The sequence below is a fragment of the Lycium barbarum genome, chromosome 5, assembly GCF_019175385.1.
Source record: "Lycium barbarum isolate Lr01 chromosome 5, ASM1917538v2, whole genome shotgun sequence".
Taxonomy (NCBI): Eukaryota; Viridiplantae; Streptophyta; class Magnoliopsida; order Solanales; family Solanaceae; genus Lycium; species Lycium barbarum.
The window spans coordinates 21,592,308-21,612,369 of NC_083341.1; the positions used below are offsets into that span (position 1 = coordinate 21,592,308).

The 20,062-nt window shown below is 33.8% G+C and overlaps 2 protein-coding genes across 2 annotated transcripts; one reads left to right on the forward strand and one right to left on the reverse strand.

Moving 5' to 3' along the window:
- Positions 1-558: 558 nt before the first annotated feature.
- On the forward strand, positions 559-4,235 carry LOC132640699 (uncharacterized protein At4g00950). The gene is made up of 2 exons (XM_060357414.1): positions 559-1,210; positions 3,995-4,235. Exons 1-2 carry the CDS (start codon positions 746-748, stop codon positions 4,091-4,093), a joined length of 564 nt encoding a protein of 187 aa, XP_060213397.1. The 5' UTR covers positions 559-745; the 3' UTR covers positions 4,094-4,235.
- Positions 4,236-4,614: 379 nt separating this feature from the next.
- Positions 4,615-10,582, reverse strand: LOC132640700 (uncharacterized). The gene is made up of 3 exons (XM_060357415.1): positions 10,427-10,582; positions 5,485-5,567; positions 4,615-4,878 (listed from the first exon to the last, which is right to left on the reverse strand). The coding sequence occupies exons 1-3, from the start codon at positions 10,503-10,505 to the stop codon at positions 4,846-4,848; spliced, it is 195 nt and encodes a 64-aa protein (XP_060213398.1). The 5' UTR covers positions 10,506-10,582; the 3' UTR covers positions 4,615-4,845.
- Positions 10,583-20,062: the final 9,480 nt, after the last annotated feature.

Consider the following 20,062-nt stretch of genomic DNA (forward strand, 5'->3'; position numbering starts at 1 on the left):
GATTATCAACATCTGTTTCTTGGATTTCAACGGTGAAGATTGGATTTTGTGGTCTGTAGCTCCAGTTTTCGAGTACGAATAGTAGCTCATTTTTAGGAGTGATTTCTCTCATTTCTTCACTAGTTTTGGTGCTATCTTTTATGTATTGTTGCTCCGTATTTGGGGTTGATGTTGTAGCCATTTGGAGAACATTGTTGTAACTCTTGTTGATTATTAGTGGAGCTTTTGTGAGTCGTAGGTTCCGTAGATGTTTCCTCTTCGGAATTTTTACCACGTAAATTTGATATCACTTGTATTCGATTTATTTTTGTTTGCTTTGTTATTTTATTGTATAGTTATTGTCTAAATTTTCATTTGTGCTAGTATTTTATTATCTTCTCTTGGTTCAAATAGCGTGAAAAGTTTTGATTTTGATATTTCTTTCATTGTTACCTTATTGACATGCAGTTTGGTTATTGTTTGTTGCTTTCCAACCATATCCTCCACGTTAAAGTTCATTGGATTAACGGGAGGAAACTTATCCTTATCATCATATCATAATTCCAAAGTCAAACACACACATGCTCATGTAATAATTCTGTAAGCTTTTCGACTGTTTTCCTCAGTATCCTTTGCTCCTTTCTCTGTACATAAATAGCACCCAAACTGATAATTATAAATCTTCTCTTTAACCAGCAACATAAAACCTTATATTGTCTCTTCTGCTCCTTTTCCTCTTGTAAAATTTCTCTCTTTCTCATCACAAATGGGGGAAAAGGCAGAGCCAATTAGTTCACCTATTCACACATTAGCTTCTGTTCCATTTCAATGGGAAAAAGAACCTGGAAAACCTTATAATAACCTCCCAATTAACTCTACTTCCAATAATAATATTAAGCCAAAATGCTTAGAGCCACCTCCAAGACTTTACTCTATAAACACACCATCACCCAACGCTGTCCTTGATGGACCTTATAATATCAATGTCATGCCCAAGTTTTCCTCATCTTCCTTTAGGTTCTTGAAAAATAGTACTACTAGCAAAAATTGGTGGAAGCTGAATGTTAAACGTAAGGGTGGTAATAGTAGCTCTTCTGTCTTTTTATCTTCTATGGGTTCAGTAGATTCTATGGATGAAAGTGATGAAGGAAGAAGTAGCAGTGCAAGAATGGCAAGTTTTAGAAGAAATGGAAGCTCATCCAATCTCTCTGCTAGCAAGTCTCACATATGGGTAAGTTTTACAGCTTCATTTTATCACATATGGGTAAGTTTTACAGCTTCATTTTACTTCAGTGCAACATCGGAAATAATCTCTCTGCCTCTCCCAAGGTAAGGGTAAGGTCTGCTTACGCTTTACCTTCCCCAAACTTCATTTATGAGATTACACTTGGTATGTTGTTGATTTTCCTCTAGTGCAAAGTGTGTTAGTACTTCTCTTCCTTCAAAATTGATGTGATGCATTTTAACTTACACGAAATTTGAAAAATAAAGATAATTTTCTAAAACATGTAATTAAAATGAATTATATATAATTGTATGCTTATAATAGAAAGTTTAAAGTTAAAATATTTTTAAATATATCAGTAGATCATTTTTATATTTAAATTAAAAGAGAGGAAATAATATCCTTTTGGGCTATGGTTCAATCTGGTTCACTTTTCATCCCTTCTTTAGAATTAGACCTCTTAGTTGATGTTTGCATCTTTCATAGTTTCGCTTTCTATTCGACACGAACTTCACGAGATGATAAATAATTCATGATTTTCTTCACTTTTTTTGCATATATCAATTTCATAAATATTGAAGAAGAATGTGTTTAAGTTAATATATCAATAGTGTAAATACTTTTTACACTCTGTAGTTTAATTTATGATATTATAAAAAAACATGAATTTCCGGTGGACGTTTTTATCAAAACACTGTTGAAAATATGAGATAGGTCCGACGGAAAGTTCACTGAGTACGTTTCTAACGAGCCAATTTGACAAATTTCGTCGGAAATTCGCGTTTTTAATGGTAATAGCAGGTAACATGCCATATTTATGAAGTTAGCAATTAAAGATATACTTATTATCAAATATAAGTATCTATAATTAACTTATAAATGACTAACTTGTGTCAATATTTTTTTAGTATTAGTACATAAAACATAAACTCGATTAAATGACAAAGGGACGAGGCTTACATCATATTAATATACTAACCAGAGAGAAAGTGTGTAACAGCACTAAAAGGGAGTGTGAATCTTGAAGATTAAGGTTCAAATATTGATAGAGATAAAAAAATATACTAGGTAATTTCTTTTTATATGTCTGTCTTTGTAGGCAGATTATCTGATACGAATTACAAGATACTTCCTTCGTCTCAATTTATGTGATATAGTTTGACTGGACACGAAGTTTAAGAAAAAAAAGGAAATTTTTGAATCTCGTGATCTAAAAATCAAATATATTTGTGTGATTATAAATCATAAATTAGGTGGGACATTTGAGAGCAAAACACTGTCGTTATACAGAAAAGGGGAGTGTAGAAACTAGCTAGGAGTAGGACAAAAGGTGCATGGTTTCACTCAACCCACGTAGTCGAATCAATATGAATTTGCTCAATATATACTCCAACTATATAATGAAAAGTGAACTACAAGTAATCCAACCTTCTTAACACAAGATGATTTCTGAAGTAAGTTCTTGCTAGTTGTTACCAACTTTTAATTTATTGCATACTCTTAATTTAGTCTTCCAATAGTGTATGTTAGCTTACACTTTTTGGCCGGAAGTTTTGACGGGTCAGTTTAATCAATTATTCCCCACCTTTGGTTGTTTATGTTAATCCTCTATCTAATGTGACACACTTTTCTTTTTTGTTTATTGCTAAAAAGACTATTATCTCTATATATCTAGAAACAACTAAACCTGAATTTTTTTATTTTATCCTTAATTAGATGATTTATGGTCCCATAAATGTCTAAAAGTTTATTTTACACTATAAGTTTTATAAATATTCTATTCCTTCCTAAATTTCATGTCCTGTCAAACACAACAACATGAATTAAAACGGTGGAGCTATCAAATTACCCAAACTTATTAAACTTTCAACAAGTTTCATAAATTTGAGCACATGGGACTTGACAAGTTAGTAATAGGGGCAGTTGTATTGAAGTAGAAAGCTATGGAGCTAAGAGCTAACCTACTTCAATTTTGCAAAGATTAGATATACATACCACAATTGTCTTAGGCAATTAAAAGCATGAATAGGGTGGAAATGTAGGTATTCACCCACCTATAAGGTGCTCAATTTCTATCTATAAGTCAAAGGGCAGGGGCCTCCTGGTTTGGTGACATTTTGGGGAATGTGCCATATCCAAAGCTAGTCAGTAGTCACTAATGATTTATATAACCGATATCAATATATGTGGAATTAGTGTGCTGTTCCCAAATTTTGGTGTACATAATTAACTGTTATCTCTGTTGAAATAAATGGTAATGTTGAAGCAATTATGATGTGCATTAACCAGGGGCAGAGCTAGAGTTTAGGTTACGAGTCTGATTGAACTCAATAACTTTAGTACGAATCATGAATTTGTCATAAAAAATTCATTAAACATGCAGAAATTCTTAATTTAAAACAATGTAACTTAAAAAGACTAAAGTTCGCACCCATTAACTGTAAAACCTAACTTCGACTCTTTGAATAAGCTATCCCGAACACACTCAATTATTCTTTTCAAAAGATTGAGTAATGTGGCTACTTTCTTTGGATATTCTATGCTTAACATTTCCACACCTTCCACGAATCACATGAGTGGCGACTGACACGTCAAATTGGACCATTAAAACGTTATAGCCTGTATTGTTCCATCAGCATTTATAGAACCTGTTTTATCTGAATACCTATTCCAAATTAGCATAATTGAGAGAACATGTGTTGAATCTTTTTTACAAGGCAAGTAGGCATTGTTTGTCTTTTGTCTGTTTTCTTTTTCTAGTTAACTTCAGCGTTATCGGCAAAATTACAGGCACATATATACGAGAGTTTCAAGAAGGCCATACCATGGAAGAACAGCAAGTCAAAGAATGACTCATCATATAACTTTCAATACCAGCAGCCCATTTAATCTTAATGGAGAATTGTTGGATGTTGTTGGTCTAGTACTACTAGAAAATAGAAATCCTTGTTAAAAATGCATGTTATTAGTAATTGTGTTTGGACATGAATTTTATTTGGAAAAATAAAAATAAAAGTATGTATTGAAGTAATTGCATTGCACGGTTTATCCTTCAAATGGAGTGGACTGGTCTTTAATTTTCGTCCTTCAAAATCGAATTTATGCCTAGCGGGGCATAAGCTCCTTAAGGGCGCTGTCATAACTTGTAGATATTATGATGCATAACTTATGCCCCTCTAGGCATAAGTTCGATTTGGAAAGGCAAAAATTAAAGACTAGCACAAAATAGGGATAAAAGTGCAAATGACCCGTATGTATTCCCTGTTGAAGTTGAAATAATGGATCAAATTGAAGAACAAACACTGATTTGCAACTGACATTTCGAGTTAAAGTTGAAATAATGTATGACAAAATGGAGATATTCTATTGTCAAAGCCAAAAGCGGAGAATGTACTTGCATGAACCAAATATCCAGAGAAAGGGAGCTTAGCAAAAGCAATACTAATGGTTAAAAGCCTCTTACATACATTGACTGGCTAATAAGTGAAGGCAATTTCTGAATTCAAACAGCTCCAATGCAAAATCTTTAATGTTATCCACAAATGAAGATCTTTATTTTCATTTTCTGATCAGAATGAATGAAAAGGGTGTAAATAAGAATACAATGGGCTTATTAATGCCAAAACCTGACCGACAGGTTATCATTCTTTCTTGCCAGTCACACCAGCAACCACCTGCAAACACGGAAAAGAAAAGATTTTGTTCAAGAACAAAGTAGATGTCTAAACTTCTCCTTAAGTAATGAACCGGAGGGCAACTAAATTATATTTATAAAGCCAGAAGCAACGCTAAATAGATCGCACATGCTTCACTTCAGAATCCTGTTTGGAGTCTTTGGAATGTTAAGTGCAACTATGATATTGGCCTCGTAGAAATACAGACTAGCCAGTAGGACAAATTGAGGCAACGCAGAAGCTGTGGAAGTTGGTCGACTGAGAAATAAAGCCTACCAGTCCGAACAGTTAACAACTCATATCTTAAATTTAAGGTGACAGACAGAGATTAAAAAAATTCAAAGAGGAAGGACATTGAAAAGCAAAAAAAAAAAAAAAAACTACAAAAGACGTTATTTTTGGCTACCAGCAGGTTGTTATGGTATGCAGAGACTAGTAAACCTGTTAAAAATTGCCGTACAGAATACAAGATTACAACCATTATGCATAACCAAGAGGGATATAAACCAGAAAACCATATCTAGCCAGCTGAAAATGACAAGGAAATTGGGAAAAAGAGGGGCACAAAAGAAGGTGCAATTGAACCAGTAGGCACGGTTTACTCACATCATTTAGAGCAGGTGCAGGGACTTGCTTTGATGATTCAAAAGTATCAAGCATTGGCCTAACAACTGCAGGAAGGAAAAGGCCTGAAAGTTGACGATACAAGAAATATAAGACCAATTATTTCACAGACAAAGTCCAAGCAAAAAGCAGGTGGCAAAGGCAGGTCATAAGTGGACATCAAAGACAATAAGTAACTTGCACTCTACAGTATCTAATTAGGTTTCACCCGTTCATCATGCCTATGGACCAACTTCTTGAATAGGTCATTAGGAATCAAAACATCACTATAAGTAGTAAGTTAATGGAGTAAAGTTAATTTGCCAAAACCCCAAACATATACCAGCGAGGAATCTAAATAAGCGCGGGATTCAGATAAAGAAAAAATGAGTGACATAGGTTGAAAAGTTATCAGTAACATATGGCCTCACAAATCAGAACTCTCCAAAGCTTTCCATGTAAGCCTTGACCAAATAGCCTGTTTCACACAGGAAAATAATCCACTAAGAACTACCGATACTAAAAAGACCGAGGCTTTCGAAGAGAGCAAAATCTGAGGTCTAATTTGTATGCAGTCAGTATCTCTGTGGAAGAGGAGACAACTGAAAAGAGAGGGCTTCCTCTAATGAATTAAATGGCTCAATAGTTGCAGAGATGTACTTCTCCAATTTATTGTCACGGTACCACTGGCTTTTGAACCTACTTGTCAGCCACATATGGTGCGATAAAAACCAAGCGTCAAACAAAACCTATATTAACGAAACCACTGCACTTGATGCAAATATTTACTCGATGAATCTCTTCTATCTTGAATTAGGAAGTCGTTCAAATTCGATAAAATATGACACAAGATAACATAAATAACTACTGCACCCTTCCCCACCCCAACTCACAACAAAACCCCTTTCTGTCATAACACATGCAGCAAACCTCTTGATCTATAATTGGTCTTCTTTGTGAGTGTTTTTTTTATAATCACATATGAGTATAAAGTACTAAAAGGAAGAAAATGTACACTGTTAATAACTAAGATAGATCAAGGCATGCATTTTAATGTTCATGCCTCTCTAGACTCACACGGTGACCTCTCTCTATATGTTGCAGGTAGAAAAGGCCAAATTCATTGCATGTGCGGCCAAGCGCAGAGTCGAGCCCAACTGAACTTAATAGAATACAGGGTAAAGCAGATCCCAACCAAGCTCAGCCTAAGCCTGAACAAAAATCATTTTTGTAACAATACAATTGAACTTGAGCCTAGCCAATGTTTTACCATTTGCTTTCGCATGTAGTGCTACGCTTTTAGAAAAAATTAAATTTTAATAAAATGATTGACAGTTGAATTATGTACTCCCTCCATCCCAAAATGAGTGTCGCTTTAGCTCATTACACATCCATAAGAAATCAATAAATACAATTTATAGTTTAGTAAATTACCCCTACAAAATAAAAAGAAATTATTTTTTCCCTCTTGAATACTATGCATCTTATTGATCATTTTGACATTGGAAAACATTCTGCAAATTCCAACAATACCATATACTAGTGTGAATGGTGTTGGATCTCCAATAATTGTTATAAAACCAATATTTTGACTATTAAATGTATCTTGAGAATTGAGCACTATTAAGAAGTAGTTCTTCGATATAAGGTTATAGTTGGAAAAAAAACTACTAATTTTTGTTTTGAACTTCTAAAGCAACTGTTATTTTGAGACATTTTAATACTATATATAAGCAAGGATCTTAAACTTTTGTCGTCCTCACAGCCCTATGGGGACCCACAAGAGTAAATTTTTCAACACTTGTTGTTGCTTTTCCCCAGTAAATTTCTTTTTCTTAAGACATTATGCGCCTTTGTAATTGGTCAACATTGATACCATGGTAGTAACTTTTTGTTAATGTCTTTTTGCGCCTTATTAAATTAATTTTTACTCCTTCGTCTTAAAATATTTATCATGTTTCACTTTTCGAGGGTCAAATTACATAAATATTTACTAATATTTAAAAAAAAATCCACTATATTAATAGGAGAATTGCGATTTATAGTATTTTTCATATAATTTTTTAATATCCAAATTTTAATTTTAAAATATTGAGTTAATCTAATCCAATTTAGCTCCGAAGATTAGTCAAATTGCCTTTCGAAAATGAAACGTGACAAATATTTTGAGACCGAGGGGCTATATTATTTGTCCTTATACGTTCTAGCAACTTTGGTGAACAAAATCTTTAGTTGTCTTAAAATTTCATTGAGTATGTACAAATTATTAATTTAGAATAAGTAATTTAAAATGATTCGGATTCAGAATGCACTCTGCTTTTGACATGACATAAATAATATCATAAAAAATGAAAGGTACGATGTTAAAGGAGTGAAATAAAAGTTTTATTTTTATATAAAATACACTTATTTTAACTTTTAATTATTATATAGTAAAAAGGATAAACTACAACTTTGATATAGTTTGAACCCGGGCTTAGCACGGGCCTCTAGAAACTAGTTTTTTTCTAAAGTGACTTATTTTGGGACAGAAGGAGTAATAATTTGCCATTTCTACCTTTTTTAATATAACTAAAATTTTAATCACATTGCAACGTAAGACTAACTTTTGTATGATGTGAAATGTAATTAAAATTTAATGGAATTTAAGCAAGCACTGCTAATTTATCTTTTTAGTTTTGCTTTCAAAGTTCTATTTTATGTTTAATCTTAAATTAAGTGCATTCAGATTTGAGTTCTAATTTAGACTTATAATGTACTCCCTCCGTCCCAAAATAAGTCACTTAGCACAAAAAAAACTTGCCCCAAAATAACAGTCAAGACAAAAATTAGTAGTTTTTTCCAACTATACCCTTATATTGAAGAACTACTTCTTCTTAATAGTGCTCAATTCTCAAGAAACATTTAATAGTGTATATATATATATTATTTTTTATTTTTAATTCTCAAAAATAATAATATTGATATTATAACAATTATTGAAGATCCAACACCATTGACACTATGGTATAGTTGGAATTTGTGAAGAATGTTTTCCAATGTCGAAATGATTAACAAGATGCATAGTATTCAAGAGGGGAAATTAATTTCTTTTTATTAAATAGGGGTAATTTAGTAAACTATACATTGTATTTATTGTTTTTTAATGAGCGTGAAATGAGCTAAAACGGCACTTATTTTGGGACGGATGGAGTAACAACTTTCAAAAATTGGAAAATTTGATTAAACTTCTCATGTATTACCTATGTTACTCGGACTCGGGTGCGGGTGTCGGATACGGGTACGGATCTAGAGGTCAGATTTGTCATAATCTAAAATTTACGATTCGTGGGTACGGATCCAGGTACAAATACGAGTTCGGGGATTCAGCAAAAGAAAAATCAAATTTCTAAAATATAGTTATAAAACCTAAATTATGAGATATTATGTGGAAAACTTGAGGAGAAAACATTGATCAAGAGGAGAATCTCGTAAGGAGATAAAAGAAAAAGGAGTGACATAGAAATTTCTATATACATGTTATTCTACTTTCTTCAATCTCACCATAGCTTTTGTTTTGATTATATAAATGATTGAATATATCTGGAATTTCTCCAATTTTGGGTACCTTGACCAATTGAAAATGATTTGAATTAAGAAAAGACAAACTTTTCTTGTCCACTTTAGCATATCAAGAAAAGACAAACTTTTTTTTTCTTGTTTTACCCTTAACATTAATTACTCATTCTCAAATCATTCTCCAAGTCCAATGAGAATATACATCAATTAATATGAGTATTATGGTAAAATATATACTTCATTTATTAATTTTTACGAAGCGTGCAAAATCAAAAGTGGACAAGTAAAAGTGAACGGAGGGTGTAGCTTATTACTAAAGACAAACTTTTATAACCACACAAATGTTATAGCATGTTTAAGACTACAATCTACGAATATAAAATGTCTTATAGCTACATAAATATATGGCATATTTAAGATCACAAGTTTCAAAAATCTTCCTCATCCTAAAACTTCATGCGCAGTCAAACTTTGTCACATAAATTAGAATGGAGGGAATAGTAATTAGTATGAATTTTAAAATTAACATATTACTAATTTACTTAATAATTCAGTTTAGTGGATGACTTATTATTTTAGAGTAATCTTACCTGACTCAACCGAGTAGCTGAGTCGATGTTTAATTGAGCCAAGTCAATGTTTATGCTTTTAAACTTTGAATATCATTCCACAATCAAGAAAAGCCCCCATTTCTATATAAGGTGCTATTGCAAACCACAATTGAAAAAATCACAATTCGTTACTCTCGAAATGAGAGGCCAAAACCAAGGATCAATAGAAGAATTTATTTTCCATTGCGACTTAGTAATCAAACATTAATGTATATACCAGTGAAGCTTGAATCTAAAAATCCATTCAGCCGGACAAATGAGAAGGACAATCAAATCTAAAAGCCAAAAAAAAAATGGTTCTTTAACTACAATTAACGAGATTCTTCTAAATTAAAAAGCAAAATAACACATTTCAAGTAAGATGTAAGGATTTGAGAGAAAAACATACTCCCTCTGTCCACTCTAATTTGTCTAGTTTGGCAAACCAAGAGATAATTTACCGTTTAATACCTATTCTACCCTTATTATTAAGTAGTGGCACCATTTCACTTGACACGGAGTTTTAAAAATAAAAGAATTTTGTTGAAATTTGTGATACAAACCAAAGCCTAATATATTTCTGTGATTGCAAATCATGTTACGAAATTAAATTGAATTGTTTCTAGATGACTTTCTTTTTGTGACGGAGAGTGTACCGCATAAATGGAGTACTACAATTATTTCCGAACATATAACTATTGAGGGTGATATAGTAAAATCATCATTCTATTTATTACTTGTGTCTAAGTAAAACACTAAATATGGACGGAAGGAGTAAATAGAGAAAGAAAGGTTACCAAAACCGGCGATGAGACAAGAAGCAGCCACTACAGGCTCTTGGACTACGAACATTTTCAATCTTTCCATTACTCCCATTTTCCTTCTTCTTTTACTCTCTTCTCTCTACGTTTCTCAATTGCCTCAAGATTTCAGGAAATGGGTTTTGCTTTAGTGATGTAAATCTTATGTCAAGAAAATAACCCGGCCCATAATGTTGGAGATTGGCCCATAATCTTATCTTTCATTTAAATCTTCGTCACTGGGGTTTTGTGCTGGTCTTTAATTTTTGTCTCTCCAACAAACAAATATTTTACGGGACATAAGTTTATTTTTTCGCATCAAAATATCTCACAAATTATGTCTTGTATGACTAAGGAACTTATGGCCTGCTAGGGATAGGTTTGACATTTTTTTGCGCAGATTGCCCTTCTTTTGGGGTGGTCTTTAAATTTTGTCCTTCAAATTTGTGGTCTTTAAATTTTGTCCCTCATATTTGTGGTCTTTAAATTTTGCCCTTTCCTTGGAAAGGTGGGCGAATACATGAAGTTTTGGGTTCGAACCCCCGCTCAGACATAAAATAAAAAAATAATTTCGCAAGGCAGGACTGGGGGAGTGTATGCCGGATCCAGCATACAATCTTTAAGGAAAAGCTAAAGTTATGCCGGATCCGGCATAACTAAAAGTCTGCCCCATAAGACAGAAGTTTACCTTGAAAAGTAAATATATATATATATATATATATATGCTTCAAGGAAAAGTCTGCCGGAGGGGGCAGACTTTTAGTTAAACACAACTAAAAGTTTGCCCCCTCCGGCAGACTTCTAGTTAAACACAACTAAAAGTCTGCCGGAGGGGGCATAGCAAAATTTAAACTTTGCCTTATAAGACAAACTTTTAGTTATGCCTTAAAGAAAACTTACGCCTTATGGGGCATACTTTTAGTTATGTTTTATGGGGCACACTTTTAGTTAAGGCATTACTAAAAGTTTACCTTGAAAAGTTAAAAAAAAATACATATATATGCTTCAAGGCAAAGTCTGCCCCCTCCGACAGACTTTTAGTAAAACATGACTAAAAGTCTGCCGGAGGGGGCATAGCGAAATTTAAACTCTGCTTTGCAATTTTTTTAAAAAATTTTGACTGAGCGGGGATTCGAACCCGGAACCTATGGGTTTTAGCCGAAGGGCAAAATTTAAATACCACCCCAAAAAAAGGGCAATTCTGCGAATTGCCCTAAGTTTGATGGCTAAGGACAAAACTTAAAGACCAACGCATTTGAAGGAAAAGAATTAAAAGATTAACATAAATAATCGTCCACTAAAATAATAGTCAGCAATTTTTTTTTATCAAAATATTTAATGTACTCACTCCATCTCAATTTAAGTATCTTAGTTTGACTGGACATAAAATTTAAGAAATAAAACGAGACTTTTGAATCTTGTGGTTCTAAATTAAAGAAATGTTAATGTACTAAAATGTTTATTGAATCTTATGATTTTAAACTCGTTATGTAGGATGTTTGAATTGTCAACTTAATAAATATAGAAAGAGACACTCTTTTTTAAACAGACCATAAAAGAAACGTAAAACAATTAAATTGAAAGGAAGGGAATTTAATAAATTTGGCTACCGAATATAATTTTTTTTATCCACTGGCCAAATATGTAACTCGCCCAAAAACTAAGGATCAGCCCATTTGAAGAGCAAACCGTCCATTTTTTTTTCTTTAACTCTTGGTCATCTCAGAGGTTGGACAAGTGCACGCATAGCTGATAGTAAGACGGCTATTTAAGGCATAGTGGTAAATATTTAGTTTAATATTTAACCATTATATAATTGAAACTGAAGTTATGCCAAACTTCAGACGACATATATGAAGTTGGCATATGCTTGTGTAATTCGAAGTTCAAACCCATTTAGATCTGAAGTTAGGTTTTCAATTAAGTGTGTTATGTATGTCTAACGTTTAACTACCAAAACTAATTGGGAACAGAAGGATTAGTTAATTTTCTCTTTAAGTCCAATAAATTTATTCATTATGGTTCTTTCACTAACTTTCAACTTATATAACTTTGCACTATACATCATTTTGAAGCAATATTTTTTCCTCAGAAGTACATTCTAACTATTTTTCAATGTATTTAACTTAAAATATGGCGATTTGTCATGTTTTAGCAATATCGTTTTGAAAACTACTAATCATTCAATCAAAACCAGTGCAAAGTAAAGTACAAATATTTCTTACAACCATTTTCTATAAGTTCAGTCAATCAAATATATTTTGATATTAACATTTTAATAATGTAATCTTCTATTTATCACAAATTTTGATCAAATTAAGAAGGAAAAAGGGTCAAATTTACCCTCCAAGTATGATTTATAGTTTAAATTTATCCTCCGTTAAAGTTTGGATCAAATTTGCCCTCGCCGTCAAAGTTTGGGATCAAATTTGCCCTCTCCATCAAAGTTTGGGATCAAATTTACCCTCCATGTTACATGCCTCCTATTTTATCGCACGCATTACGTGTGTACCTCGATGCGATTAAAACTCCGGCTTTTCACATTACTACATGGTGTCTTAGTGTCAGCAATAATCTAGATGGATTAAGAGAATTGGGATTGGGAAACGGGTTAAAAAGAGAATTGGGTTTGAGAGTCTACGTGGAGCCTATGTAGATCCGACGTGGCTAATTTTTTTGTGTTGAACAGTCCAATTCAGACTTTCATCCATAAAAGGAAAAATTTATCAAGTATTCTAACAGGGAGGGTAAATTTGATCCCAAACTTTGATGGAGAGGGCAAATTTGATCTCAAACTTTGACGGAAAGGGCAAATTTAAACTATAAATCATACTTGAAGGGCAAATTTGATCCCAAACTTTGACGGAAAGGGCAAATTTGATCCCAAACTTTAACGAAGGACAAATTTAAACTATAAATCATATTTAGAGGGTAAATTTCACCCTTTTCCCAATTAAGAATCGTGCAATGACGAGTTGTATAACATCCCCTATTCAGCGGCAACACCAACGGATAATATTAATACGTTTTGTTTTATTGAAGACTAAATTCAAAGTTAAAGTAGGAGACCCAAGATATTCATGATTTAGTATTTGCTAGTTTCCTAATTCATATCTAAATAGGATCTACAGCCAAATTTATATATAAGTACTTTTTTTTTTTTTTTCCTTTCTTCTCTTTTTTCTAACCATTCCATATTCCAAATTTACTTGTTGTCCACTAGTCCATATCCGCACCCTGTTAGGCATATTAAAGGGGAAACATTCTTTATTCGGGAGCTTTTTTTTTTCAAGGCGCAAACTCAAGACTTCTTGTTTAGGTAGAAAGATTCAACCATTCCACCGTACTATTTGGTGGTCGTCTGGATCTTTCTCTCTTTCAATCAATACTCTGTTTGTTTCACGTAACAAACAAAAGTTTGCCATGTCGTCACAGCAGCAAAATTGCAGCTTCGTTTCTTGTGACAAATTGGATAAAATGGCTAACAGGATAGGGACGAGTTTGGCATCTGCATTCTTTGCCTCCCTCGAACGTTGCGCGTGTATCACCATTAGTACCTCACACGATGAAGATGACGAAGAAGAAGCCAAAGATCGGCCTCTTTTATTCACTAAACATTCTTCTTTCACCCCATCTAAGCTTCCTTCTTCTTGATTTGATTTGATTTATTAAGACGTGTAGATATCTATGCGCATGCGAAAAGCTGCTAGGGAGATGGTTGTACATTGGGAAAAGGTTCACATTTCATGTGTGAAATTGCTCAATTTTGTCGTTCGCTATACTTGTTTGTCAATTCATACTTCGCTATTAACAAATAACAGATTGTCTTGTATTAATATTTACTCTTACCGTTAAAGGTGCACTCATGTCCAAATTCTTCAAGAGAAAAGAAATCTATTATTAGCCCTCAACTTTAAATTGATTAATTAATCAGAACAAAATTGAGTATCTAGAGTTTGTCTTATAGTTTGTGGCAGTTTTATATCAGTTTGTGCCCTGATTTTTCTATGTGCCACTGGAAATAACCAATTAAGTACTTAAAGATCATTTGTGGAAATATCATAGATCTGATCATATGTAGTTGCTTATGGATAATGCTGGATTTGCATTCAATTGATCATTAATCATTGTTCTCTTTGCCATTGCTTATGGATAATGCTGGAGTTTTTTCAGTTAGACACCAAATCTTTTTATTTAAGGACGAAAAGATCTTATTCATCTCACCTCGATAGTAAGGGGTAAAGCCAGACATCTCTTGAACCTTTTTTCTGATGCAATCTTAATATTGCAAATGATGTAACCAGTTTTTCTTTTAGCTCCTTTGATTTTGTACTGGATGTGAACCTGGATTTTGCACTCATTTGTACCCCAGGATGCTTCTGTTAATAAGATATTATTCCTTTATCAAAAAAAAATTGAAATGAGTTGAGATTGCCTTATTTTCCCTTCTAGTTTACCAAAATTTTCCGGTTTAATTATATTTTAGTTTTTCCATTCAGAGACAATCAAATACATGAGGAGTTATTGTTTGCAAGTGTGTTCTCAGTTTGCTGATTAATCTTATTCAAGAAGGGGTGGAGCTAGAAAGTTATATATGGCTTCAGCCGAACTTAGTAACTTTAATCCAAAATCCTATATTTGTATCAAGAAATCAACTAAATATGTACAAGAATTAAACCCAGAACTCAGACAGTTACTAACACCTGATGTCGCTATCCTAGAATTTAGAACCTATAAAGTTCAAATTCTGGCTTCGCCTCTGCAATCATGCGTGGGATTTGATTTCTTGGTGGTTCCTGATTTAGTTGTGACAATTGGTTTCCTATTCTCCCCGTTGCCAGTGTAGATAACATAACTTTTTGATATTAGCCTATATGGCCAAACTTTGTTTGTAACTCATCTAATGGCAACAAAATCTGGGCAGAATTCTGCCTTGTTTCCTTGTTGAAATAGTATGTCACTTTTATGGTTAAAAGTGCTTGTTCTGGTAATGATGTATGCTTGCAGTACAAATTAGGTGTGTTATTTTTCACTTTAATGACTACATGCTGATATGCAACAGAATCCTAAAGCTTGCAATTGCATATTCTGAACTTGTAATTAAGTCACTGACTTTACCAACAACAACAACTTACCAGGTGAAATCCCACAAAGTGGGGTCTGGAGAGGATAGACTGTACGCAGACCTTACTCCTATCTTGAGAGGTAGAGAGGTTGTTTCTGATAGACCCGAGCACAAGAACAAGTAATTTAAAGCAGTAAATATAAAAAAATCCATGACAAAATGCTATGGAAAGCTAAGTCACTGGCTTTACCGAGCTTCCATTTTTACTACCTTTGTTATTGATCAGTTAACATCAACTTTACTAATGTTTTCGACCAAATGGGTACAATGACTTTTTCCATTTCTGGGCTGAAGTTATTTTCCTTAATATCACTATTCCAACCAACACTTAGACATCATTATTACAACTTGATACACAAAACTTCACCAGAACACTATTGATTTGCTAACATTATTGTCGATATTTAATAAACATTAGCTTTTAAAAATCTTTTTCTAAAAATGATTTCCGTAATACCAAGTATACACATTGTTGAAGGCATAATTAAATAAATAAAAGTATTCACCCTAACAATTTAAGCTTTTAGCTGATATAGTCATACACTTCATTATGGTATCAAATCCGACAGAGGTCCTAGGCTCAGTCTCAACGCCACGCATTATCAAAAATAATTTTCACGATAATTACACACCTCAACATGAAGAGTCTTGTCTCGAATCTTTGAGCACACAAAATGATAGTTAAGCTCGGTATGTTTCATCCTTGAGTGGAAGACACTATTGGCACAAATGCATGAACAGAACAGGTTCAGTGTGTGAAGAATGAGCAAGATCGTGAAAGGGATTGCACGTCCAACGATGAGTCAATATTCAGCTCCCGTGGAAGAACGAACAATGACTTGTTGTTTCTTGATGACCAGGAGCCCGCAAGAAATTAACAAAACTGCGATGGGCAATTCACACGATTGCCCCTATCTTGGGGTGGTCTTTAATTTTTGCCCCTGAAATCGTTGGTCTTTAATTTTTGCTTGTCGGCACTTTAAGTAATTAAAAAGTAGCCGAAAATATCCCTGACATTCTGAGTTCGAATTCCAGCAGAGTAAAAAAAAAAATCACAAGACAAGGTTTCATAACAAACTATTCGGGCAAAGTTACATAGAAAGTATGTCTTGTCCAGCAGTAGAAATTAAGCTATCCTACAGAACTATGCTACAAAGCATAGGTTCTATGTAAAGTATGTCTTGTCCGGCATAATTCTGTAGAAATTAAGTTATCCTACAGAACTATGCCATGAAAACTATGTCTTATCCGACATAGTTATGTAGAAATTAAGTTATCCTACAAAAGACATAGTTTATGTGTAACTACATTGAAATTATGCCTTGTCCGACATAGTTCTGTAGGATACTACTACCTTGTCCGGCGTAGCTCTGTAGGATCATACTACAGAACTATGCCTTAAGGCATAACTTTACCCTGAATAGGCATAATTTCTATGAAAAACTTGCCTTGCGATTTTTTTTTTTTTTACTCTGCTGGGGTTCAAACCAGTGTTTTAAAAGGCGGGGGCGTAAGGCGAGGCGTTTTATGTCTGCCTCAGCGAGGCGTAAGCCCCGAGGCACGAGGCGTAAGCCTCATGGGACTTTAATTTTTAGTATTTTATAAAATGATATAATTATAATAAATACTTTTAAATTGGTTAAATAACGTAAAAAATTGAAGAAAACAATAAATAAGTGATATATATATATATATATATATATATATATATATATATATATATATATATATATATATATATATATATATATATACACACATATACATACTCCACCCCCACAAAAAAACTAATTAGAACAATCTATTATACGTACTTACAAGTATAAGTGACTGCTCGTTACTTTTTTGAGATAGTAGAAGACAAGATAAATAATTGGAAAAGAACATATATTAGGCATTCTAGCAATAAAAAAAGGTCTTGACTTTTAAATTTAATGTTTCAGTTCCTTTTTAAAATATTTGAGTAATTACATGTTGACTTTTGAAAATTTGGGCATTATACTAAGGACTTATTTAACAAATTTCATTTTAGTTTGAAGAAGTTTTCTGGACTTACGCCCCAACAAAACAAAACTCGCCCCAAACGCCTAGGCTTACGCCCCAACAAAAAAAAAACTCGCCCCAAACGCCTGGGCGTACGCCCCAAATTGCTGAGCCTACGCCTTTGGGGACTTGCGCCCCGACCCATCGCCCCGAGGCATTTTTGGTACGCCCCGCCCCGGGGCTCGCCCCGAGGCTCGCCTCAAAAACGCCTTTTAAAACACTGGTTCAAACCCAGAATTTCTAATTTCATAGACCAGCGAATAAGGGTACTTTAAATGAGAAGTAGGGACAAAAATTAAAGACCAACGATTTGAAGGGAAAAAAATTAAAGACCAGTCCATATGAAGGACGATCCGCGCAAAAAAATGAACTGGGATTCATCCCCATATTTTGGAGTATCACTAACATTCAAACGGATTATTTACCATTCATAGCCTAAATTCTTCCTTGAGCCTGATGCATGAGGTTTATAACATCTTCTATATTATTATTCATTGACTCTTTTCATCTTATCAAGCACGAATTGTACGAGAACCAATGTTTAAACAGAGAGATTAATTAAGTTAATAGGTTGTGATCTTTTAAGTTAATTTGTATGACGTGAACACTGTCACGCCAACTGTTGGTGATTTACATGAATGGCGTTGGAGGTGGGAGATTCTGAATTTTTTACTCTGCTTGGTCATGGTGGGTAAAACTTTTGACTTTTGACCTTAAAGGTTTGTTCATGGGACAAGCGGGGGTCAAAAGATCAAGACCTCCCACCTCCAAAGTCATTGGGTGTAATTTCGTGCAGCCCAAGTGTCTAGTTGACAATACGTGATAGGGCTTGCCAATACTTGGGAATTATTTCGAGTGAAGTGGACAAATAGCCGCTTTCAAGACTACTATTGAAAAAATAGTCGAAATTTATAAGATTTACGAGTAATATTTAGTCGTATTGGAGCAAACTTCAAACATCGGTCAAAATCAAAGGTCTGAATTTTGAATGCAATTCAAAATTCAGACCTTCGGGGGAGTTTAGGCTTTGGCAGTACAAAGACTTCATACCTAAAGGTTTGAACAAGAACAAAAAGCAGCGTCAATAAAAAGAGGTCTCAAGTTTGCCTCTCTAGCTAAATCTTAAATACATTATAAAAATTAAAAACTATCATTCAAATAACGTATCTAAAACTGGCGATCTGATGCTATTTATTTCTACAATTATTTTCCTCATAGGTTTTAATGAATTTCCCTGTAAGAAAATAGAAGAAATAAAGGAGGAAATGCAATTGTCTGACTAATTACTTTAAATGAAAAAGAGATCGAGTAATAAAACATTAGGAAGATTTAGGAAAACATAGCTGTAGAGATGATTTAGGGCCCTCAAGAGTGGCAGGGTTAAGAAGGCGTGCACAAATTGCTTATGATTTTGAGTGGCAAAAAATGTCCAGAAAAGGCCAAACAATCAAATCTTTTCCTTTTGGTCGCCTTTAAGCAGGGCCCTATACAATCCCATGCCCCATTCTTCTTTGCTTAATTTGACTTCTTTTAGTTTCCTTAATCATCTTGTCATCTCACGTGTTGCCAAATTCCATCTTCTTTAAACCTCTCAACCACACACACAACCCCACTCTGCCAGAGAAAGATTCAGGATTTTAATTTTATTAATTCGAGCTTGGAATTTTATCACAGCTCATTTGATTTTTTGAGTTTGAAATTCACTATTTATACTTATTTACTGAATTTTCTGATGCATATAATGTCTGAGTCAAAGCTACTGAATTCGGATGAACTCACAAGTAACATTTTACATCTGCCCTGGACTCCGCGACCCTACTATCCATCAAAAGAATACCTTGGAATTCATACAATATGATCAAATGGGGGCCAAGGCATGATCACATATACAGCTTTATTTGTCTAGCTTTACGTACGAAATTTACTTGGTATAGGTCTTTTTGTCCTAGTTCAACTTGTTGCCCATTCCATTGTACAATAGCTAATATTTTCACGTGTGGCGGAGTCAGAATTTTCAGTAAGAGAAGTTAAATATAAAAATGTTAAACATGAAGAAGACAAGAAAATTCAATATAGTATATATACTTAAAAAGAAAATTCACCTATCTACATTGTGTACTTTTTCAACGAAGGAATGCCAGGTGAGGGTGGCTCCGCCACTGATTCCCTCTGGCCCCAAAAAGAATTCAGGGGTTTAGACTATGACAGTTTAACTTGTGATGTGAATTTGACGTCTTTCTTAATTCTCTTAAAGGATAATACACATATATTCATAAACCACGTAAAGATGCACAAAATCACATTGTTTTATCACAGCCAAAGAGAAGAAACTAGTCATTTACACCAAAATTGATAGTAGTAGGAAATTGGGAATGACAATAGATGGGGCGGAGTGAGTTGGAATCACAGAAAAACTCTATGCGGGGCAGGGCTGGTTGAGTGTTTTCAAGTTAAGCCTTAACCCG